At 43.8% G+C, this 24,986-nt stretch overlaps 1 protein-coding gene across 2 annotated transcripts in view; it reads left to right on the top strand.

Moving 5' to 3' along the window:
• The window catches only part of MAP2K1 (mitogen-activated protein kinase kinase 1), a 78,462-nt gene that overhangs the window by 20,566 nt on the left and 32,910 nt on the right, over positions 1-24,986 (top strand). For both annotated transcript variants that reach the window (XM_007448127.1, XM_007448128.1), the window contains exons 2-5: positions 11,726-11,936; positions 13,194-13,340; positions 21,253-21,330; positions 21,915-21,966. In XM_007448127.1, the coding sequence (XP_007448189.1) occupies positions 11,726-11,936; positions 13,194-13,340; positions 21,253-21,330; positions 21,915-21,966 (488 nt within the window). The remainder of the gene's footprint in view (positions 1-11,725; positions 11,937-13,193; positions 13,341-21,252; positions 21,331-21,914; positions 21,967-24,986) is intronic.

The following is a 24,986-nucleotide window of genomic DNA, read 5'->3' on the forward strand; positions in this document are numbered from 1 at the left end:
TTTTTTTTTTTTGCGATATGTGGGCCTCTCACTGTCGTGGCCTTTCCCGTTGCCGGACGCGCAAGCTCAGCGGCCACGGCTCACAGGCCCAGCCGCTATGCGGCTCACGGGCCCAGCCGCTACGCGGCATGTGGGATCCCCCCAGACTGGGGCACGAACCCGTATCCCCAGCATCGGCAGGCGGACTCTCAACCACTGCGCCACCAGGGAGGCCCCACACTCTTTTTTAACCAAGAATAAGTTAGGGGCTTCCCTGGTGGCACAGTGGTTGAGAATCTGCCTGCCAGTGCAGGGGATGCGGTTCGAGCCCTGGCCTGGGAAGCTCCCACATGCTGCGGAGCAACTTAGCCCGTGCACCACAACTACTGAGCCTGCGCTCTAGAGCCCGCGAGCCACAACTGCTGAAGCGCGCGCACCTGGAGTCTGTGCTCCGCAACAGGAGAAGCCACTGCAATGAGAAACCCATGCACTACAACGAAGAGTAGCCCCCGCTTGCTGCAACTAGATAAAGCCCGAGCACAGCAACAAAGACCCAACACAGCCAAAAATAAATAAAGAAAAATAAGTAAATTTATTTAAAAAAAAAAGTATCAGCCTTGGATGTTCCGCTGAAAGAATTTCCTTTTTGGGTAGATTTAATTTGTTGTCCTCTCAGGGATTTTACCTTTTAGCACAACACAGTTCTTACCTCAAAGGAATAGGTCACTAATGGGTAATTACCTGGTGTTAGGGATGAGCTAAGTGGGAGATTTCTTTGAAGGACATGAACTCTTCAGCTGATGTGGAGAAAAGATCAAACTTTGGAATTCCAATTCTAGCCTTGGGTAAGTTACTTAACTACACCTGGCCTCCATTTCCATATCTGTAAAATGGGAACAACATGTCTATTTTTTGCTGTTGTTGTTTTTTAAACTATTTATTTATTTATTTGGCTGCATTGGGTCTTAGTTGCAGCATGTGGGATCTTAGTTGCGGCATGCAGGATCTTTCCTTGTGGTGTGCTGGCTTCACTCTAGTTGTGGCCTGCGGCGTGGGCTCAGTAGTTGCAGTGCGTGGGGTCTCTAGTTGTGGCACACGAGGGCTTAGTTGCCCTGTGGCATGTGGGATCTTAGTTCCCTGACCAGGGATTGAACCCATGTCCCCTGCATTGGAAGGCAGATTCTTAACCACTGGACCACCAGGGAAATCCCAACATATCTATTTTAAAATGTTGTGAGGAATAAATGAGTTAATAAGTGTACCATGGCTAGCATTTAGGAAGCTCATCTTTTAACTGCATCTAAATTTTCATTCTTTATCAGACTGTTATATCCCTCTTTTGTCCCTATTAAGTAAAGGTGATGCATCACTTTTTGTCCTCTGTCTTATCTTTTTTTCTCTCTCTCCAAACTCCATTACTTTTTCCTTTCCTTTTTGTGCTTCTATGGAAGACTGGTCCTTCAGGAATTAATTCACATGTGGCTAATATGAAACAAATTTTGCCCACTGGGGTGGAAGGAACATAGGCTGTCAGTTCTTTCAAGCAACAGTATGACACCCCCTCTCTGATTCAGGATGTTGTTCAGTATTTAAGAAGAGTCTATGCGAGTGGGTGGTCCTGTCACTCCAGAGGTTCCTGTGTGTGTGTGTGTGTGTGTGTGTGTGTGTGTGTGTGTCTGCATGTGTTTTCCAGCGTGTCTGTCTGCAGAAATGTGCCGTGGGAAGGTAATTTATATGATTTCAGAAGGCAGTTTGATTCCAAGGACTAAGTGGGGGTTTTTTTGTTTGTTTTCTTAAAGGATAGGAATACAGGATTCTTATCTCTTTTTTTTAAATTAATTTTATTTATTTATTTATGGCTGTGTTGGGTCTCCGTTTCTGTGCGAGGGCTTTCTCTAGTTGTGGCAAGCGGGGGCCACTCTTCATCGCGGTGCGTGGGCCTCTTACTATTGCGGCCTCTCTTGTTGCGGAGCACAGGCTCCAGACGCGCAGACTCAGTAATTGTGGCTCACGGGCCCAGTTGCTCCGTGGCATGTGGGATCTTCCCAGACCAGGGCTCGAACCGTTGTCCCCTGCATCGGCAGGCAGATTCTCAACCACTGCGCCACCAGGGAAACCCCTTATTTCTTTTTAATTGAACTCATCCTCTCCACTTTTCATTTGTTTATTGGCTTGGAAGCTAGTTGGTTTAAAATGAAATTAAAGATAAACATCTGTCCCAACTCTCATTTTCTGATTTTTTAACTTTTTTTTGTTTTTTTTTAATTTGGCCGCGCTGGCTTGTGGGATCTTAGTTCCCTGACCAGGGATTGGACCAGCACCGTTGGCAGTGAAAGCGTGGAGTCCTAACCACTGGACCGCCAGGGAATTTCTTGATTTTTTTACTTTTAAGTTTTATTCCTCCAATACTCTGCTTATAATATTCTTACTCCCAGTTCTATACCACTGTCTACATTGTAGACCCTGTTGGAATGCCCTTTCTCCTTTTTTGCTATCTAAATTTTATATGTTGTTCTAGACCAATTTAGGTCTCAAAATCCTATAAAATTTACCCTGATTGCTCAGCATATCCTGAACTACAGAGCCATCTGTGTCTGAAGCCCTTTGTGAGAATTAGGGGAACTGTGGGACAGTCATTGCTCCAGTCTTTTTTGGGAGTGGTGGTGAAACCAATTAAAGACAATAAAGGTAGTATTTAATTACATTGTGCATTTTTTCTAGATTACTTATTTATTGCATGAAAATGCAGGAATGTCATCAGTAAAATGGGGCTAACAGTGGGAATTACGTCATGGTGGTATTAGGCATTTAGGAGCTCATGCATATTTAGCAGAATACGTGGCATACAGCAGGTATACAGTAAGTCAGTAGTAGGTACTATCAAATCAAATCTTATTCTTATTAACCAATAATTACTTGACAACAACATAAAATATTAAATATCACTTTTGGTGATTCCAGCATTTTTTTTTTTTTTTTTTTTTTTGTGGTATGCGGGCCTCTCACTGTTGTGGCCTCTCCTGTTGTGGAGCACAGGCTTCGGACGCGCAGGCTCAGCGGCCATGGCTCACAGGCCCAGCCGCTCCGCGGCATGTGGCATCTTCCCGGACCGGGGCACGAACCCACGTCCCCTGCATCGGCAGGCGGACTCTCAACCACTGCGCCACCAGGGAAGCCCCTCTGCAGTCACTTTTATTTACCATCACATCATTGTCTTAAACTGCCCTTAGCTGTCTGTATTCCTTTCACTATTTCACTAAGGGTCTCGTAGTGTCAAAATGCATGCATTCTCACAGAAGACCTGACAAGATGAAACAATTGATTTAGTATCAAAGGAAAAAGCAACGAGGATGGGATAACTGTCAGTGGGGTTTATATGTGGACAAGAAGTAATGACTAGGGTCTCTAACCATACAACACGGGAAGCCAACCACTGTGCTTGCAGATGTCTATGGCCTTGGTACTTAGCTGCAGAGTTCTATCCTCGGAATACTACAGGAAGAATCTGATATTAGGATTGGAGAATTTTAACCCTGAAATGGACTTTAAACACCACTTAGCTTAACTCCCCTATTTTACCTATGAGAAAAATTGAGGGAAAGTGACTTGCACAAGTTCACAGACCAAGTTACCATCAGAGTTGAACCCAGGTCTTCTGACTCCCAAAGCCTTCACACCTATTTCCCAAGCACAGAGTGTCTGGCACCCACATGCATGTTTTTTTCCTTTCAAGTAGTTTCATGTGCCATTGTGAAAGACCAGCTCTTTACTGACCCAGAAGCAGCAGATTTCCTGTATATATTTCTGGTCCTAGAAGTGGGTCTGGGGGCTACTTTCAAGAACAGTGACTTTGAAGTTTTTCTCATCTACACATCTGTCAGCAAGCTTAGAAGAGTAGGTGCCCAAGATGTGAGCAGCCAGCATAAAGGAAAAAGAAAAAAATACCTCTGCTAAATTCAGTGAAGCACATTATAAACGGTACAAGAGAATGGCTGCACTGAAGCATTGCTTCCCATAGCTGCTTTAGAATATAAGCCCGAAGCTAGGCTCAGCACCAACAAAGAGAGATCTACAAAGGTCTACTGTTGCTGGAGGAGGTATAGAAAACTTTGTTCTACCCAAGAACTGCCACAGACATGTGATAGAGTTTGGCTGCCGTGGAGAGGAGGGGAAGTATATGCTCACAGGGCTTGCTTAAGACTAACGCTGGGCAAGAGAGAATTTCTTTACCCCTACCATAAGCCTAGCACTAAATTAAAGTAATTGCAGTCTACCCCTGGAAGAGGGCCAAGAGCATGGAGAAAGACCCCATTCTGTGGCCAGGCATTAAGGACAATTCAAAGCTGAGGGAGGAGTAGGAACACTGAGGAAAAAAACCTATGCAGCTCAGGCTTCACTCTAAGCACAAGATACGACCCGTCACTGGAGAAATTTGTAGCCTGTGGTGTTAACATTAACAAGAAAACCCCAACTCAGCTCAACTTTGACTAATAGCCTAACACACACTACCAGTATGTATGACAGAAGAGTATGTCCATTACCAAATATAAAGATGATTACCTCAGTCTCTGTTCCATCACAATGTTCAGTGTTTAATCAAAAATCAAGAGAGAAAAAAACCAACCTATTATCAAGAAAGAAGGGAATCAGCAGAACCAGACTTAGAGATGACCCAGATGTTGGGTTTATCAGTCAGGGGCTTTAAAATAACCATGATCAATATCTTAAAGTTACACAGCACACATGGACAAATGAGGAATTTCAGAGGAGGTGGAAACTAAAAATAGATTCAAGAAGAAATTATAGAAATTTCAAAAAATATGACATCAAAGGTCAACAGTCTCATCAACAGACCGCACAGAACTGAGGAAAGAATCAGTGACCTTGAAGGTGGGTCAGTAAAAATTATCCAAGCTGAAACACCTAAGAGGAGAAAAAAGAATAAAAGGAAATCAGAGCACAGCTTCCAAGACTGATAGATTGATCTGACTATCGAGAGATACTGAGATTGAGAGAGAGAGGAGACAGACAGACACTGACTGGAACTTGTAAAGGAATTGGCTTATGTGATTGTGGAAGCCTGTTAAATCTAAAATCTTCAGGTTAGGCTGGCAGGCTGGAGACCCATGGGAGAGTTGCACCTTGAGTCCAAAGGCAATCTGCTGGAAGAATTCCTTCTGCTTCAGGGAGGTCAGTCTTTGTTCCATTAAGGCCTTCAACTGACTGGATGAGGCCCACTCATATTATGGAGGGTAATCTGCTTTACTCAAAGTCTACCAATTTAAATTTTAATCTCATTTCCCCTCTCCCTGAAAAAAAAAACAAAAACACCCAAAACCATTTTCATAGAGACATCCAGAAAAATGTTTGACGAAATATCTTAGGCACTGTGGCCCAGCAGTGTTGACACACAAAATTAACCATCGTATGCCCCCTTCTAGTTACTACCCTCCCCCACCAAAGTGTGATCACTTTTTTACTTTATTTTTGTTTTTGTTTTTTTGTTCTTGGATTTTTTTTAATATTGAAGTATAGTTGATTTACAATGTTGTGTTAATTTCTGCTATACAGCAAAGGGATTCAGTTATATACATTGTTTTTCATATTCTTTTCCATTATGGTTTATCACAGGATATTGAATATAGTTCCCTGTGTTATACAGTAGGACCTTGTTGTTTATCCATTCTGTATGTGATAGTTTGCATCACTTTTTTACTTTATAATAGCCTAGATTAGTTTTGAATTTTATATAGATGGAATGACATCGTATGTATTCTTTTGCATCTGGCCTCTTTCACAGAGCCTGTATACATAATCCTAGAATTTTATTGCCTAGTTAGTTAACCAGCCCTTCGCGGAGTGGCCTACAGGATTGAGGTGTGGGAGGGTATAAGCCCCTCTCCACCATGTTGTCTGGGGCTGTCCCTGCTTGGCACACCTACACTCTCTAACACAGATGGGCTAGTTTAGTTGGAGTCTGGAAGTTGGTAAGCTACACCTTTGGCCCCCTTGCCTTCCTCATTCAGGCCCATTCTCCTTTCCTTTCTTATTACTCTTTGTAACGCCTCCCATCTCCTGCTGTCCGTGGTTTGACTGTATAGAGACCCCTGATGCCAGTTCTTCTCTTTTCCTCACATTCTCCCCCTCTCCCTTCACATACCCGGTTGAAGCTCCTCAACCTGAATACACCCTCAGCCTTATTCTGCACCTCCTCAGCTGGCCGTCACATTGACAGACTTCCTTTGAGACATCTAGACAAACTCCCCACCCTACTCCCCATATACTTTTTTTTATGGGTATGGAAACTAAGGACCAGAAAAGGAGGTAACTCGCAAGATATCGCAGATGGGAATGGTATAGGGTGTAGATCAAAGGGTTGCAGCCTTAGTCTCTGGGTGCTGTTCCCTCTTAGCTTGAGTCTTTCTGCCTTTCCTTCCCTCTTGCTTCTCTGCCCTCTTGCCAAATGCCACAGGGAAGGGAGAACTTCACAACTCCTTGGGCTCTCTGGTGAGGAGACCCGCCTGCACTGGGACCCTTTCTCTCCTTCCAGCACAGTGATGTGTTGTCATCCTCTGCTCTCCCCTCTGTGCTTCCTCCCGGTGGAGGTGGGGCCTGCCATCTGTAGCAGCCTTGCTCAGGTTGGTGACAGGCAGCTGGCTGGCGTTTGGCATGCATTTGTGGCCCATTTCTGTTTGGTGTGTGGCAGTTTGAAGACCCCATTCCTTGGTCTGGACATTGCCTGTCTCCCCCTTCAGTCATTCCTTTAGGTCAGCTTCCCGTTGCAGTGACCATCAGAGTTGGAGGTGGCAATGTGGCGCCTTGAAAGGAGCTCTATTTCAGGAGTCGGGAGACCTGCCACCAATAAGCTGTGTGACTTTGTCCTTTCTGGACCTCCGTTTCCTCACTTGTAAAATAGGTTGGATAGGGTGGTCTTTAAGGTCCCTCTCTGTGCTGTATTTTATACTGCTTCTTGATCTGAGCCATTGAGCCACGAATGAAAGATTCCTGCTGTGGTAGTGTAATTAGGCTGAGCAGATGGGTGAGATGAGAGGGAAGGAGAAGTTCTTGCCCAGGATCATCCTTTCCCCACCCGTTTCATTGTGCCTTCCTGGTGTTTTCAAAACACAAATGGCAACCTGTGTTTTTCTCGAAGTTCCTTGTTTTTCCTCTGCGTTCCCATTTCAAGCCTATAATCTTGTATCTGGATGAACTTGTGTTTACTGTAAGACAGCCCTGGTGCAGAATTCATGTTACAGCGTGTTGTTTCCTTTCTGCTGTGGGGAATGTGATGGGGGTTGGAGCCATCACAGCTGGTCCCTGGAGAGGGCTGTGTGTGTCAGAGATGTATTGTGCTGGGCTCCAGTTTCTTTTCTGAATCCCTAGTTCTGATTTTGCTGATTTCAGTTAAAACCAAAGATTGTGAAGGAGGCCGGTTCTTGTCCTCTGAGTGTTGGAGATTTGTGGTGTGGTTGAGGGCTGAGGGGCCCCTCTCTTCCTGTTTCCTTTGCTTGAAGCATTTCACCTTGGGAGGGCATAAGTGAGCCTTGTTGAACACCATCCACTCCCTGGGTGAGAGGGAGCAGTACTGAATACTGATACGTCATTGATTGATTTCTTTTTAATGAGTCATGAAAGTCATTTTGATGCCAGAATTTTCCTTTCACCTTCAGATAAAATCTTTTGTCTTTCATTCCCTGAAAAACTTCTAGGGGCTTTTAATAATTATTAAATTACAGGAAAGACAGTAATTTTTGAATGCTGCTGTTGCTGCTGTGGCTTCTCCTCGTCTTCCAACCCACTCCCACCTGCCTTAACATTTGTGTAGAAATGTGTCAAAATTCCAGTGTTTCGTCCCATTAGTTTTTTATTTTGATCCTCTCCTGGTGAAGTAAGCATCTTGTTACCCCATTTTACAGAAGAGAAAACAGATGTGTCGAGTTAAATGACTTGTTCATGGTCACACAGCTAGTTGTTTTCCAGTTTGGGATAAGAATCCAGGATTCCTGGTTACTAATGACTTGTTAATTTGGCAACTCCGTCCCCGTCCACCCACCCCCACCCCCCCGCCCCAAGATAAAATCTTTTGTCTTTCATTCCCTGAAAAACTTCTAGGGGCTTTTAATAATTATTAAATTACAGGAAAGACAGTAATTTTTGAATGCTGCTGTTGCTGCTGTGGCTTCTCCTCGTCTTCCAACCCACTCCCACCTGCCTTAACATTTGTGTAGAAATGTGTCAAAATTCCAGTGTTTCGTCCCATTAGTTTTTTATTTTGATCCTCTCCTGGTGAAGTAAGCATCTTGTTACCCCATTTTACAGAAGAGAAAACAGATGTGTCGAGTTAAATGACTTGTTCATGGTCACACAGCTAGTTGTTTTCCAGTTTGGGATAAGAATCCAGGATTCCTGGTTACTAATGACTTGTTAATTTGGCAACTCCGTCCCCGTCCACCCACCCCCCCCCCCCCGCCCCATTAGGAAAGTCTTGCCACCCTAAGTGTTTCTTCTCTCCCTGGCTCCACCCTCTGAAAGCACAAATTAGAAGCCAGTTCCTTAGCTGATGGGGTAGGTGGTTGGACCATGGAGCATAGGAGAGGGGTGGGGAGGAAGGTGGCACAAAGCCCAGACTTAGGGTTTTTTTCCCCCCGAAGGTGGGAGAATTCCTTATTTCTGCAGTCAGGAAAATGAGCAGAGTCAGCATCCCTCCCACCTTCCCACCATCCCAACCCCCCACCACCCCCAAATGGGTGTGGTTTCTTGCGGCCAGTGTTACTTGCAAGGCAGTTGTTCAGATTGATGTACAGGGGAGACAGGATTGCATCTGGGGCAAAGGACTCTTCCTGTAGGTACACCATTTTCATGTCTGATTGAGCCCTGGTGTGTTACGTGCTCCACACTAGGATCTTACCCATGTTTGCAAGTTGCCTCCCTTGGACATATTGAACTTTTTGAAGAGGTAATATAGCATCATGATTAAGGTTAGAGATTCTCTCTGCCCAGGTTTGAATCCTGGCTCTGCCACTTAGATGTGCGACCTTGGACAAGTTACTTCACCTGTCTGTGCTTGAGTTTGCTATGTGTTGTAATCGTAAGGTTGTGGATTAAATGCATTAATGCATGTAAAACACTTAAAAAAGTACAGTGTTATAAGGAGAGTGATTGTCCTTTCATCTAGCCCTCCTTCCCTCTCGCCCTCGTACACATTCAGTGTGATGTGTGATGTGTGATGTGTGATGTGTGTGTGTGTGTGTGTGTGTGTGTGTGTGTGTGTGTTCTTGACAGCAGCTTTTGGAGTCTGCATTTCCAGTCAGACTGCTGAGCCCTCCAGGCAGCTGTAACCTCATCCAAGTTTTAGCTGTAGGGTCTGTCTGTATTTGACATGTGTTTCTAAATGTTGTCATCAATGGGCTCCTTTGTGGAGAGACCTTAGAGAAAGGAAACCAGAGGGTGTGCACTGTGCACTCCCAGCCACACTGGTTCCAGTCCCCACACCTGAGGGACTGTGAGTAGCAGTGAGACTGAGTTGAACCTTGTAGCAGGATGAGAATATTGACCAGCTGTCTTAGTCTGCTCAGGCTACATAACAAAATGCCATAGACTGGGTGGCTTAAACAACAGAAATTAATTTTCTCATAGCTCTGGAGGCTTGAAGTCCAAGATGAGGACTGGTTGGGTTGCCAGCATGGTTGGGTTTTGGTGAGGCCTCTCTTCCTGGCTTGCAGGCAGCTGCCTTCTTGTTGTGTCCTCACATGGCCTTTCCTTGGAGTGTGTAGGGGGAAGGCCACCTCTCTTATAAGGCTATCAATTCTATCTGATTAGTACTCTACCCATAAGCCTTATTTAACCTTAATTACCTTCTAAAAATCCTATCTTTAAACGTAGTTACATTGCGGGTTAGGGATTCAACTTACAAATTTTGGGGGGGACCAGGCACCAGGCTTCTTCCCCCAAGAGTTACCCAGTGAGGAAGGTTGGGAAAGTCAGCCTTGTGTCCACTTTGGCCCCATGTACTGTGTTATTTGTAAGGCACTATTGGATCCTCCCATACCCTGGGGAGGCATTGGGTCTCCATCTCCTTGCCTTCTTAAGGTTTGGAGTGTGAATGAAGAGTGGAAGATTATGCTTGCTCCTACCCCCAAGCTCAGAAATGGTGTGTATATTGAGGGAAGGGGGTCACCAACATTCTGATGTGTAATGACTGCCTGTCTTGTCACCTGTGTTGTTTGTTTAGACTAGGGACAAAAGTCAAATGAAACATGGTGGAATCTCTCTTTACCACCCTTCTCTTAACAAGCTCCCAGGAGTAATGAACACTTCAGTTCTTTATGTAAAACACACTAGTAGGCTGCTGTCTGCCATACCCCCTCACTCCGGCACCCACTGGTTGAATTATGTGCTTACCAAGAGCCGGTTTGTTCCGAAAGTCATTTGTACAGTTGTAGCTGGTATTGTAATTAAGTAATGTATGTATTTAAATATCAGAGAAACTGATGAAATACGACTGCAAACGAAGTGGTTTTCTTTCCCCCCCACCACCACCTATGAATACTAGTTAAAAGCTGTGGAAATACTCAGTGAGTCTAAGTCACTAAAAAAATTACTGTCAGGAACTTCCTTGGTGGTGCAGTGGTTAAGAATCCATCTGCCAATGCAGGGGACATGGGCTCGATCCCTGGTCCAGGAAGATCCCACATGCTGCGGAGCAGCTAAGCCCGTGTGCCACAACTACTGAGCCTGTGCTCTAGAGCCCCTGAGCCACAACTACTGAGCCCGCGTGCCACAACTACTGAAGCCCGTGCGCCTAGAGCCCGTGCTCCACAACGAGAGAAGCCATCGCAACGAGAAGCCTGTGTACTGCAATGAAGGGTAGCTCCCTCTCGCTGCAACTAGAGAAAGCCCACGCACAGCAACAAAGACCCAATGCAGCCACAAATAAATAAATAAATAAATAAATAAGAAATGGTAATTAAAAAAAATTACTGTTAAATTAGGTGAGCATTAAAATTGGGGGAAGTCATCAGACTCTTAAAGTTTTATTCTGAGATTACTCTGTCTACCTTTTTATGCTAAAGAATCAGTATTTGGAAATTATAGACGTTGTATTCTCTTCTGCTTCATGTAAGAAAGATGATGTGGGGCTCTTAAAGAGAGGGCCTCGCCTTCTGTTAGCAGGTGGGTGAATGAATGCACTTTCATATGTTTTGCAAAAATAAAAATTTAGGTGTATCCTTTTTTCTCTATTTTGATTGACCTTGTTCCTGATCTGATCACATTGGAAGGGAGGGTTTCTACTGTGATTCAGTTTAGAGCCTGTTTTGATCATGTGCTTTGGTTCCAGTTCAGCGGTTTTAGGAAACAGATTTTATTTTGTATATGGTGTTGTTAAAACCAACACTAGTGGGTCTTTTGATACTGGGGTTTTAAAACAAATTAAGGTGGCTCACTCTGGATTTTAGTAGATTCTGCAGTTCGTCTCGTAGGCTCATAGCATATACTGAGAGAGAACTAATTCCCCTATTTTACAAATGAGGAGAGCAGGCCTTGAGAGGGGAAGTGTGTCTATGGTGAGTTGTGTGGGGTGGCGGAGTACAGGGGGTAGAGCCACAGCAGATGGGACCTTCCCCCGAGTTGCCTCAATCAGTTCTCTCTCTGGCCCCAGAGCTGGAGCGCTCTCCACAGCAAGGGTGCTCCTCTGGGTGGACTTCTCTGATGACAGTGTTGACCCGTGCTTCCTACTTTGGGACAGGACCAACCTGGAGGCCTTGCAAAAGAAGCTGGAGGAGCTGGAGCTCGATGAACAGCAGCGGAAGCGCCTTGAGGCCTTCCTTACCCAGAAGCAGAAGGTGGGAGAACTGAAGGATGACGACTTTGAGAAGATCAGTGAGCTGGGTGCTGGCAATGGAGGTGTGGTGTTCAAGGTCTCCCACAAGCCGTCTGGTCTGGTTATGGCCAGAAAGGTGAGGCCACTTTAAAAAAAAAAAAGGACTGAATCAAGCTTGTCTTGGTGAACAGGTAATTGGATTACCTTTTAGAAGACCTGGGGGCCTGGAGACAAGGGTGGAAGGAAAACTGACTTTTCATTCAGTACCCTTTTGTGCTGAACTCATGTTATCTATTAGATTATAGATAAACACACTCATGATGTGTTAGGGTATTTATCCTGCTGCCCAGACTGGAAAATAACAGCAAGTGACCATTTGTTAGTTTTCTGTGTGCTCTGGAAAGAAATCTGAGATGCTCGTTTGCCATTTATCAAGAGCAGAAGCTGCTTTCATTTACCCAGCCCCAGGGACACAGAAAAAAACACTGATTTCATGTTGTTTCTCCGAGTTCCACCCCTGCCAGTAGTTCCCCTTCATCTCCCTGCAGTATGACATCTTGGCTCCCCAACATGGCATGCAGTCTTTGAGCTGGACTTCCCTTCCTGGTGACCCCGGGTCCTCCTCTTTCTGGACAACGAGGTTGGACTCTTGCGTGTTTCACAGCACACCATGTTCATTTCTGTCCGCATATTTTTGCTCATGCTACTCCTTCCATCTTTTCAAACACTGCCGATCTTCAAGGCCCACCTCCTGTCTAGCCTTCACTAGCTGCTCCCACCCGCGCTGGTAACCACTGCTTCCATGTCCTTTGACACTCATTGTCCATGGCTCTTTTTAGAAGCTCAGGCTTATCTGGTAACCATTTCATGTATCTGTCACCTGTCTCCCCAGCTGAAACAAGGGACAACATTGGGGGTGGGGGGGCAGGGAACGTAAGGTGGCCCCTAAGGCCTTGGCTAAATCTCAACCACATCAGACCCCTAAATCAAGGGTAAATCTCTAGGGCAGCTTAGATTGGCAGACCCAGTTCCTCATACCTTTCTGGTCCTACAACCCTTGAGTATCAACCAAGTCCTTAAGGCTACTTTCTCCATATCTCCTAGTTTCACAGGTCCTTTTGTTCTTGGGAGGGGTGAGCCCCCTCTTCCTCAGTCTTGGCTCCCAGGAGTAGAGGCACAGTTGGCCACTCCTCCAGTGCCAACACCTGCCTTGGTATGTTGGCACTCAGTGCTCTGGTTGGGCAGAAACTTGTTTGTTAAAACTTGCCTGTTTCCTCTCTTCCTACCTTTCAGAGTTTAAGCATTTAAGAAAGCTCCTATCCATCCATCCGCCCATCCATCATCCATCCATATATTTTTAAAGCTTCTCTTCCTTCTACCTTTCTTTTCCCAGCTAATTCACCTGGAGATCAAACCTGCAATCCGGAACCAGATCATACGGGAGCTGCAGGTTCTACATGAGTGCAACTCCCCTTACATTGTGGGCTTCTATGGTGCATTCTACAGTGATGGCGAGATCAGTATCTGCATGGAGCACATGGTATGTGGCAACCTGTCAGCCTCTGAAGCAGCGGCCTGGGAAGTGGGTGGCTCTGGTCTAATCTCTGGTCTGAGATGTGACAGGCTGCTTCCTTGTTCCTCCCTGGATCCAGATCACTGTCTTGGGCATTTGGGAAGCCTGGCTATAGAAGTTGGAATAGCCAAGAAGATGACAGGCCTCCTTCCTAGGTCCCTGTCTCTTCAAAGAGAGGTGGCAGCAATCAGGTTTCCCTGGTGGTTGTACCAAGAGCACATCTCCCAGTTTTCTTGACCCCAAGATTTTGATGTGGGTAAAATCTGGTTAATGTAGTTTAAATCCATTTATTACATGCCATGCTGTGTGCTAGGTACATGTTCTGGGGTTATGAAGATAAATGAAACAGTCCCTGTTTTCAGAGAGTTTATAACCGGCTTTAAGAGCAGGGTTAGCAAAACTATTACTGATAAGCTAGTATTTATTGGGTGTATATCATATCAAGCACTATCCTAAGCAAATTAATATTTTATTACATTTTTATAACACCTTATTGAGTTGGGTACATTATCTACATTTTACAAATGAGGAAACTGAGGCTCAGAGAAATGGAATAACTTACCCAAGGTCATACAGCTGTTAAGTGGAATTGGTAGAATTTAAACCAAGGCTGTCTGACCCCAGTGTACTTTGTTGAATCTACTGGATAGTGACTGGGGCTCTGTTTCCATCCTTGATGGCCAGAATTTCAAAGAGAGAGGCTGGCTTCATGGTTGCTAATGCTTTTCTGTCCCCAATAGGCAGCATGGCACAGGGGACTTTGGAATCTGAGATGTTTATTCATATCTCCCTTCTCCACAAAAATCCAAGTGGACACCTTGTCTTGTTTGCCATTGTGTCTCCAAAGCCACAGCAGGTGCTCAGTAATTATTTGTTTGCAGATTTTCACCTTCTTGTCATGACCTTGGGCAAGTTTCTTTATCTTCCGGATTCTCAGTTTCCTCATCTATAAAATGGCAATTATTATACCTGCCTCGTTGTAGTGAGGATTGATTAAAATAAGAGTTGTAAGTCTTCTAGCACACTGTGTGACTCAGAGCATGCCTTCTGCAAACCTTAGCTTTTGCTTTATTCTCACTGGGGCTGACAGTTCAGAAACAAGGGCTGACATGATTGAGTCTACATGCTTCGTGGTTGCTCTGCTTTCAGTCCAGCCTAGTGGCCCTCAGCAACTTCTCCACTTCCTTCCTGACTCTCTAGACCTGCCCTCACCTCTGGAATGAGAGCCCCAGGGCCTGGTCTTAATGAACTCCAGGAGAACGCTCCTGAGAGGTTTGTCCCTTGCTGGTGCCCCCATTATTTTGAACATCTCTTCGTTTCAATGATCAAAAAGTGCCATACACAGTGTTGCAGTCATGTGCTGACTTTTGTGGCGCCATATGGAACGTAGATTCTGAAAATGTCTTTTGTGCGTCTGAAGGTCACTGAAAAAGCTCTCATTCCTTCTTGCTTCAAGGAGAGTGAAGCAGTCTCTGTGGGAAGCATGTGAATGTTTCTGGCTTGGTCCTAGGCCAGGCCTAGGATGCTGATTATTTTCCACTTGGGTTTTAACCTCCCTTTGGTGGGGCAGGGGGAGGGGCCTGCTTCTTATCCTTTGGGTTTCTTGTGCTCTTTGTGCTGATGATGGTTGGTTTTCCAGCTTTAGCCCAAGAGTTGGATGAAGATGTGTAAATGGCACTGGAGGTCCTTGAAAACTAGAAGGGGAAGAGGGTGGAGGTGATGGTGGTCAACCAGTGATAGAACAAGAGAGGCCAGAGTAGCCTTTTTTCCTCTTGGGTCTTGCCAAAATAACGGAAGATGGGTGGTGGCATGGCTGGACATAATAGTAACTAGCTTTTCCATCTCTACCACTTGTTGGGTCCTTTTCATGTTATGTGACTTTTTAATCACATCAGCCCTGTCATATGACATGGATTGACCCCCACCCCCACCCCAAGCTGGTAGATGGAGAGAACAAGACCTTGAGAGGTTTAGTAATTAGTCTAAGTTATATAACCAGTAAGTGTCAGAGCTGAGCTCTAACCAGGTCCGCTTTCTTTAAATTTCATAGTCTCTCCATTAGATAATGTAAGTCATATACTCTCTCAAGATTTTCTCATTTCTGCAGAGAAATGTTTGGACTGGATGTTCTCTAGGGACCCTTCCCCATGCTAACATTCTGTGTTTCTATGGTTTTTGGCACTTGTAGCCAGTCACTTGATTACATTAGTTAATCAACATGGGTTCAGCTTCACAAACACTTATTTTAGTGCCTATTAGGGCAAAGTGCCACATGAGCTGCTGAGGGGATGGAACCATTGAGAGCAGCGTCTCTGCCCCCAGAGGTGTTCACAGGCCGCATGGCTGTGTTCTAGGGCCTTCTCAAGTGAGGAGTATCAGTGTGGACGTGAGGGCTTCTGAGCACCAGGTATGCGTCACCTCATGCCTGCTGTCTTATGAACCATCAGAAATTCTTCCTTAAGTAAACTCCAAGTTCTGTTCCTCTCCCTTTAATAGAGGAACCAGGAGGCTATCTGTAGGTTTGAGCATGATTGAACTCCAGGGTGCTTGCTTTAGAGGTTAAGATCAGGCCCTAAATGTTGACAGTCAGTGCCCTATTCATTTATTCAGATCCTGCTGGAACCTCTTTTATTGGCCTTATGTGGCCTCTTGCCATGTGGAGTTCAGTCTTTCTGTCTGTGTTAAATTGACCTGCATTGAGGCTTCCTCATTCTGGAATCCTTTCCTTTTTTTTTTTGGCGGTACGCCACTGTTGTGGCCTCTCCCGTTGCGGAGCACAGGCTCCGGATGCGCAGGCTTAGTGGCCATGGCTCACGGGCCCAGCCGCTCCGCGGCATGTGGGATCTTCCCAGACTGGGGCACGAACCCGCGTCCCCTGCATCGGCAGGTGGACTCTCAACCACTGCACCACCAGGGAAGCCCTGGAATCCTTTCTTCACTCTGTATTCATAGACATTGATCACAACCTCATGCTCCTTGCCCTTGTCCAGCCTTTCCCTCCTGGAGGAGGAGATGACACAGGATGTCACAAGGGTTGGTTTCCCATTCTCTTGGCCCATTTCTAGTACCTGCAGGGTCAGTTGTTTTCCCCCATGGATTTGGCTCTCTGGGGATATTGAGATCCTCCCACGTAAGTCCCTGAAGCAGAAGATATCTCTGGAATTACCCTGGGAGGCCTGAGTGTGGAAAACTGGCTGTCAGAGACTGGGAGGGTCAAAACCTTTCTGAGGGCCAAGCAGAGTGTAGGGCACCTATTAGGTGATATGTGTTGAATGATTGGATAAGGGAAGCAGGATGGGAGAGCGCATGGTCAGAGCTCAAGAGAGAGTTAGGGCTCAAGAGAGAGTTAGGGCCTTCTCTCTCTGGGTATACATAGCCTCAGAGGGCAGTTGGAACTGTGTGCTAACACTAGTGGAGAGGCTCAGAGTTGCCAGGGACAGGACCCTGTAAGGAAGCACTTGTGGCCTGAAGTTCAAGTAGCCATGCTCCAGAGTAGCTTTCTGCTCTAGGCTGGGCCCTCTCACCCCTCCTTGGTCCCTGAGCAAGCCCTCCTGCAGGAGAACTCCTACACTGGCTGCTTGTGATAGGAAATTCTCTGACCACCGGCTGCCACTTCTCTTTAGGGATTTCTGCTTTGTCTCAGCTTCCACATTTCAAAGGTGTTGTCATATAGAGCTCTGTTCATTAGCCATATCCCAGCTTCTAAGATTCTTTGGTTCTCTCCGTGTCACAGTTTTTGCCTGATGTTCCTTGTCATTGGCATTTTCCCCCAACATTTTACTATGAAAAATTTCAAAAGTACAGAAAGTTGAAGGAATTGTGTAATGTACACTCTAAAGCCACCACCTAGATTCTACCGTTAACATTTTGCCATATTTGCTTTACCACGTACTGTCTACTTACGCACTGCTCAGATTGTTTTTTGGATGCAGTTTAAAGAAAATTTGTCATCAACGTGCGTGGAGTCCCATCTTCTTAATGCACCTGGCTAGGGGCTGACCTTTTCTAGACGTAAGCTGTGTTTGCTCTGCCCAGTCTGAGTTTTGAGACCCAAGGGGTACATGGATGCTGCCTGATCAGAACAGGAATGTTCTTGTCTTTGGGGAAGTAGATTCCTACTCAGGTGGTAGCTGAGCAACCGGAGAACTGGGGACCCAGGGTTGATGTTCCTCATGCAGGAGTAAAAGCTTTTGAGCTCTTTTTTTTCCATAAAGCATTTGTCTCCTGTAGAAAACCTTCACAGAAGCACCACTGACTTAGTTAATAATTGGCTTCTAAAAATAAGCACAGTTTCAGCAGCTTTAGTCAGCGAAGGCAGGTCCTTGGCAACAGGGCAGTAGAATTGAAAGGTTGTGAGGTGAGTCGCAGGCAACACTGGCTGATCCTGATGTGGTTCATGCTTCTTCAATCCTGCTAATCCCGTTGTTCACTCTGTAACTCTGCTTGTAGCGCAGAGGAGGTTAAAGGGAGGAGAGCCAGCGTTTCCTCCTTTTTGACAGAAACGTTTCCCACAACCCCCAGGGAAAGTGTAAACCAAGACAGTTAGCTGGGCCGCCCTGTCCTGGCTGTGGAACCTGAGGACCACAGGCTAGCTCTTCTGCCTCGTTTGCATCTGATTTGGACAGAATTGCTCTGTTACCTAGTTTTAAGTGTGTAGTCCTCCCTGATAATTAGGCAAAGTCATTCAAACAAAGAGTCTGAAACCACATTCAACTGAAAGCAAAACAGAAATGGCTGGAAACTTTCTGCACTGGAGTCCCTGTTCCTGTCAGTAAGGGAAATTGAGAGGCGCTGTGGCATTTCTAGGAGCCTGCTGACTTGGGTGTGGTTACCTGGGCTGTGGCGCTGTCCTGATTTGGCCAACAGGGGCCTGTGTCATTGTGGAGGCAGTCAGGCTCAAAGGATGACTCAAACCCCAGCCTGGCTCACCGCCTGGGTAGGGCTCTTCCAAGGGCTCTTGGAAAATGTGTGTTTACAGAGGAGTTCTCTTTGACTCTAGATTGATAATTCCATGCTCATATCTGTGTGGAGATTATGGCCCATTTGAATTTTAGGTTGAAGGTTTGAAATCCTCTCCTGTGCTCCTTGGTTGTCTGACCCACCATTAGGTAGTTGTGCTAGGGAGTTTATTATGATGAGAAGTTTAACGTATTCAGGGGTGTTAGTGTGCATTTGAGTATACACCTGTACTGTTTTCTTTTTCTATCAGCATCCATGATCCAGAGTTGATCTGTGATAGAAAGTCATTGGTCCAAACTATCCTTTTTATAAGCATAGAATTTTTAAGTTGATAATCTATTTTTAGCATTGTTTTAGGTAACATTTTCTGAGAGCTCTGTATCCCTGAACTAGTCTTACCTATTTTCTCACCTCCTTTAGGTAGTGTTGTAGCTACCTAATGATGCCTTTGTACAAAATGGGCGCTCAGTAAGTATCTGTTAATTGATTTATAGATTTAATTCTCCACTTTCATAAATGAGGTCAGTAATTTTAAAAGGTAAGACATTTGTTTGTTGTAGAAAATGTATAAGCCAGGGCTTCCCTGGTGGCACAGTGGTTGAGAGTCTGCCTGCCGATGCAGCGGACGCGGGTTCGTGCCCTGGTCCGGGAAGATCCCACATACCACGGAGCGGCTGGGCCCGTGAGCCATGGCCGCTGAGCCTACACGTCCGGAGCCTGTGCTCCATAACGGGAGAGGCCACAACAGTGAGAGGCCCGCATACCGCAAAAAAAAAAAAAAAATGTATAAGCCATAGAAAAGCACAAAGAAGAAACTATCGCACAACAAAGACCCCTGATAATCTTACTATCTAGACTGGAACATTTTGGTAACATTTTTGACATTCTGGTTCTGTGTGAGTATATGCACACTTTTTTATTTTTATAAAAATGGGATTATTCTCTGTCCGTCTTTTCTTTATTACATTATGCATTGTTCTGTGACCTTATATTGCATGGCTGCATCTTAAAGGCTGGGTGGTTTTGGAGACAGGATGTCAGTGGGAACACCTCTCTGCTTCTCCTACCCAGATCTCGCCCACCTCCAAGGCTCAGTTTCCGCGTGTCACTCTTGTCGTGAGCCCTTCCCTTGGCCGCTTTGTCCAAGAATCGCTTCCTCCTCTGGGCACCTGTAGCAGTGTGTGTTCTCTTCATTCAACTGTTTGTTCCCTGCGTTGTTCAGAGGAGGATTTAAGGTGCCTTGCCTCTTTATGAATATGTTCTGTCTCCCCAGGCAGAGGGTATTTTTTCCTGTACTTATAGTTTTTCCCATTCCTAGTCCCTCATGTATCCCTCTGCCTTACACAGAGGTGATTAAGAGATGATAGTTGACGATGGTAGCTGCCCAGTGTAGACAGTATACTTTAGAAAATCAATCTGAGTTTGTAGGAATTATCTCTACTTCTAGGGTAATTTTATATTGTGACTGATAATTGGCTACACCCGAAGCCATAGAGGCAGGAACGTATTTCTGTCTCAACACATGAGGGTTCCTTGAGTGAGTATTTTTTCAAGATCTCAGGTTAAAATGTAGCCTCCACGGATGGGAAGGCCCTTGTATGCGAGCCCTACAGAAGCCAGCTTCACTCCACATGTGTATCCCCTCTTGTGTACTCCCTTTCCACCGCCTCTGCCCTGGGTCCTGCTCATGTCATCTCCGCCTCATCAGCTGCTTGCTAATTGCCCTGTCTCTTTCTCTCAGCTGCTATGGTTTGGGTACCTTTCCTTCTGCCTCCGTAAAGTCAGGTCTTAGTTCCTTGGTGGGGCTCCATGATCTGGCCACAGATGGCCATTTCCAGCCTGATCCATCCCTGCATTTCTTCATACGCCTACAGTGAATGAACCACATGTCATCCCAGGAGTACTAAGCAATTTAATGCTTCTCTGCTTTTGATCTTGTTGAGATACCCTGTTCTTGGGAATTCCCTGGTGCTCCAGTGGTTAGGGTTGTGCTTCCGCTCTGTTCTGTTGTCCCCTTGCCCCTCTCCTTTTCCAGGTATGGAAATCATGCTCATTCTTTGAGTAAGATTTCAGCTCAAATGCTATCTTCTAAGTGAAGGCAGAATTCTCCCTTCTTCTCTGTGTGTGTGTGTGTGTAGCACTTTTACTATACATTTATTCTGTTTTGTTATATTTTATTGAGTTGTATATTTCTCCTACTAGTTTGTAAATTTATTGAGGACAAGAGCTAGGTCTTTTTTGTGTCTTTATTCCCCATAGAACCTAACACAGTGCATGGCATTTTGTTGGATTTGTGGAATGAATGATTGCTTTCTATGACATTTTTCTTTGGATTTTATTAAATATAATTTGTTAGGATAATGCCAACTGCAAGTCGTGACTTACACAATGGTGACAAAATGGCAAACATTTATTGAGCACTTACTATGGGCTAGACATTGTTCTAAGGGCTTTATATATATATGAGCTTGCTTAATACTTGTAATAGCCCTATGAATATCATAATAGCCTTATAATTATTATCATCCACATATTACAAGTGGATTAACTTATTCAATGTCCACTAGATAGTAAGAGTTGGGATGCAAATTTAGACAGTTTGCCACTAGAGCCTGCACTCCTAACTGCTACTCTATTCTGTCAGTTCAGTAGAATTACTAATTTGACCACTGAATTAGTAATTTTTGACCCCTAAATTAGTAATTTATTTAATGATTATTCATAGGATTTGAGTTATTAGTTGTTTGGCAGCTCCCACAATGTTTTGCATTCATGTCTTACTTGATATCTGGAACAAACCGAAGGGTGCCCTTCTAGGAAGATTTTGTCATGTGTGAGATTTACTTTCCTGCTGAAGTTTAACACTTGAAAGAATAGTTAGAAACATTGTCACTAAATGGGCTGGTATTCTTGTTCTTAGGATGGGGGTTCCTTGGATCAAGTCCTGAAGAAAGCTGGAAGAATTCCTGAACAAATTTTAGGAAAAGTTAGCATTGCTGTGAGTATATTGAGAAGTTTTTCTTTCAGGTTCCCTCACTGATAAGTTGAGTTGGTAGGAAAGGGACAAGGAGGAAGGTAGGAAGTCAACAAAGGGAAGGTTTGTAAGAAAAGTTAGGCTTTTCACCAGAATTTTCTCTATCTAGATTCTAGATACAATACCTCCCCCCCACCCCCTGCTCTTTCTCGCTAAAACTAGCAAAGTAGATTTCTGTATATTAAAATCTGTCTTGAAAAATAGGGCAGGGTATCCAAAAGAATTCCTATTTGTGGCATCAGAAAGCCTCTTTTTTAGATTGCAGATTTGGAAATAAATGAATTCAAGCAAAGTGGTTTTTTTTTTTTTACAGTTGTCTAAACTTGCAATAGTCAATTTTGCTTAAAAATCATACTCTATATACCATGTAAAAAGATGGTTTCTTGATAAGACAGGTTAAAAAATCAAAAGAGAAGAAAAATAAGGGAAGAAGGCACATTTGTGATGTTAGATGAAATATTTCCTAGATCATTTTAAAATAGAAAGGTTGAGTATTTTCTAAACACCACTATTTCAGTTTCCATCTTTTTACATTTCCTTTCCCCTAGGTAATAAAAGGCCTGACATACCTGAGGGAGAAGCACAAGATTATGCACAGAGGTAAGAATTTATTTGCTAGTTATTACGTTTTGGATTTTTGCTGAAGTCTAAAAGTTGTTGCAGCCTCTTTTGTGTTTTGTTTTGGTATAAAAGCCATTTGCTAGTATTTTTGATTTTTACTACCACTCTTTGACTATCTAGTTTGATATCTGGACCAGCAAGAGCCATCCTCTTTTTAGTATGTGGTATACCTGTTACCCGAGGCTATGACAGACATAGTCACCCAATATGCACAGACCAGATGCCCAGCTAGTCCTTAGTTACCCAACCCCCAGTGTCCCAGGCTGCCCACTGGACTAGACTGTGCCTAGGCCCAAAGCCATGACTAACTGGATATGAGTTTGACTCTAAAAGAAACTCTGCATTCTTTTAATAAAGGTACACATACACTTATCGTATAACCATACCACTCTTAGATATTTATTCAAGATAAATGAAAACGTATGTCCATACAGACTCGTATACACATGCTTAAAGCAGCTATATTCATAGTAGAAATAACTAAAATGTTCTTCAGCAGGCAAAGAGATAAACAAATTACGATATATCCATACAAGAGAGTATTATTCAGCAATAAAAATAACAGGTTATTGACACATGTAGTTTTGATGAATATCAAAAACACTTCTGCTGAATGAAAGAAGCCTGACCCAAAACAGTACAAACTGTTTCTATGTATATAAAATTATAGAGAAAACAACACAGATCTATAGGGACAGAAAGTAGATCAGTGGTTACCTGAGGGTTTAGGGAGAGATTTACATCAATGAGGCATGATGGAACTTTCTGGGGTGATGATGAAATATTATATCTAGATTGTGGTGGTAGATACGTGGGTATATGCGTTTATCAAAAGTCAAACTTTCCGCTAAAGTGGTTGCATTTTACAGTGTATTTATACCTCAATAAATTTTATTTTTTAAAAAAAGATGAAGAAGCCAGAGGAAAGACAAATGGAAAAACACAGTGCTCTCGGCCATGTCCTTTTAGCTACAGTGTGCTAATAGTGACAGGTCTAGGGAGGGATGGTGGAGGAAGAGAGGAGTGGACTGGTGAAATTGACTGGCCAGCTTATGAGCCACTATATATTAGGTAATACATTCTAAATTTTAGAATAGGTATTTTTTTAATTAAATTTTTAAACTTGTAAAATATACATAACATAAAATTTATCATTTTAACCATTTAAAAATGTACAGTTCAAGTAAAATTTTTAAAAAAGAAATAAAATATACAGTTCAGTGGCATTAAGTACATTCACATTGTTATGCAACCACAACCACCATCAGTATTCTTAAGATGTCAGTTTTGCTTTATTTGATCTGTAGATTCAAAGCCATCCCACTGAAAATCCCAGTAGCCTTTGTAGAGTTGACAAATTTTGTCTAAAATTTATAGGGAAGTGCAAAGAACCTAGAATAGACCAAACAACTTTAAAAAGGAAAAACGAAGTTGGGGGACTTAGACTACCTGACTTCAAGGTTTTATTAGAAAGCTACAGTAATCAATAGAGTGTTGCATTGGTGTGAAGCTAAGCATAATAGATCAAATAGAACATAATGAAGAGTTCAGAAGCAGACACATACATAAAGAGTCAATTGAGTTTTGGCAAAGATTCCAAAGTAGTTCAATAGGGGAAGAAGAATCTATTCAACAAATGATGCTGAACAATTGGATATCCATATGCACAAAAATGAACCTCTACCATTACCTCACTCCATATACAAAAATTAACTCTCAGTGGATCATACAACTTCTAAAACTTCTAAAAGAAAACATAGGAGACTATCTTAGTGACTATGTTTTAGCAAAGAGTTTTAAAATGGGACATAAAAAGCACAAACTATAGGGCTTCCCTGGTGGCGCAGCGGTTAAGAATCCGCCTGCCAGTGCAGGGGACATGGGTTCGAGCCCTGGTCCGGGAAGATCCCACATGCTGGGGTGCAACTAAGCCCGTGCGCCACAACTACTGAGCCTGCGCTCTGGAGCCCGTGCTCCGCAGCAAGAGAAGCCACCGCAATGAAGAGTAGCCCCCACTCACCACAACTAGAGAAAGCCCGCCTGCAGCAACAAAGACCCAATGCAGCCAAAAATAAATAAAAATAATTAAAAAAAAAAACCCAATGAAGTTTAAAAAAAAAGCACAAACTATAAAGGAAAAACCAATAAATTGAGCTTCATCTAAATTAATAACATTTGCTTTTCCAAAGACGCTGTGACAAAAATGAAAAGGCAAGCCTTGGACTAAGAGAAAATGTAGGCAAAACATATATCCATCAAAGGACTTTATCTAGAATATATAAAGGCCTCTGACAACCTAATAATAAAAAGATAAACAATGCAATTTTTAAAAAATGGGTAAAAATATATATGCTGTCTACAAGAGACCCACTTCAGACCAAGGGACACATACAGACAGAAAGTGAGGGGATGGAAGAAGATATTCCATGCAAATGGAAAGCAAAAGAAAGCTGGAGAACAGTATGGAGGTTCCTTAAAAAACTAAAAATAGAATTACCATATGACCCAGCAATCCCACTACTGGGCATATACCCAGAGAAAACCATAATTCAAAAAGATACATGCACCCCAATGTTCACTGCAGCACTGTTTACAATAGCCAGGTCATGGAAGCAACCTAAATGTCCATCGACAGAGGAATGGATAAAGAAGATGTGGTACATGTATACAGTGGAATATTACTCAGCCATAAAAAGGAACAAAATTGGGTCATTTGTAGAGACGTGGATGGATCTAGAGACTGTAATACAGAGTGAAGTAAGTCAGAAAGAGAAAAACAAATATAGTATATTAATGCATATATGTGGAACCTAGAAAAATAGTACAGATGCACTGGTTTGCAGGGCAGAAACAGAGACACAGATGTAGAGACACAGAAATAGAGACACCAAGCGGGGACAGTGGCAGGGGTGGTGGTGGTGTGATGAATTGGGAGATTGGGATTGACATGTATACACTAATAAAATAGATAACAAATAAGAGCCTGCTGTATAAAAAAT

The sequence above is a fragment of the Lipotes vexillifer genome, unplaced genomic scaffold, assembly GCF_000442215.2.
Source record: "Lipotes vexillifer unplaced genomic scaffold, Lipotes_vexillifer_v1.1 scaffold713, whole genome shotgun sequence".
In the NCBI taxonomy this organism is placed as follows: domain Eukaryota; kingdom Metazoa; phylum Chordata; class Mammalia; order Artiodactyla; family Lipotidae; genus Lipotes; species Lipotes vexillifer.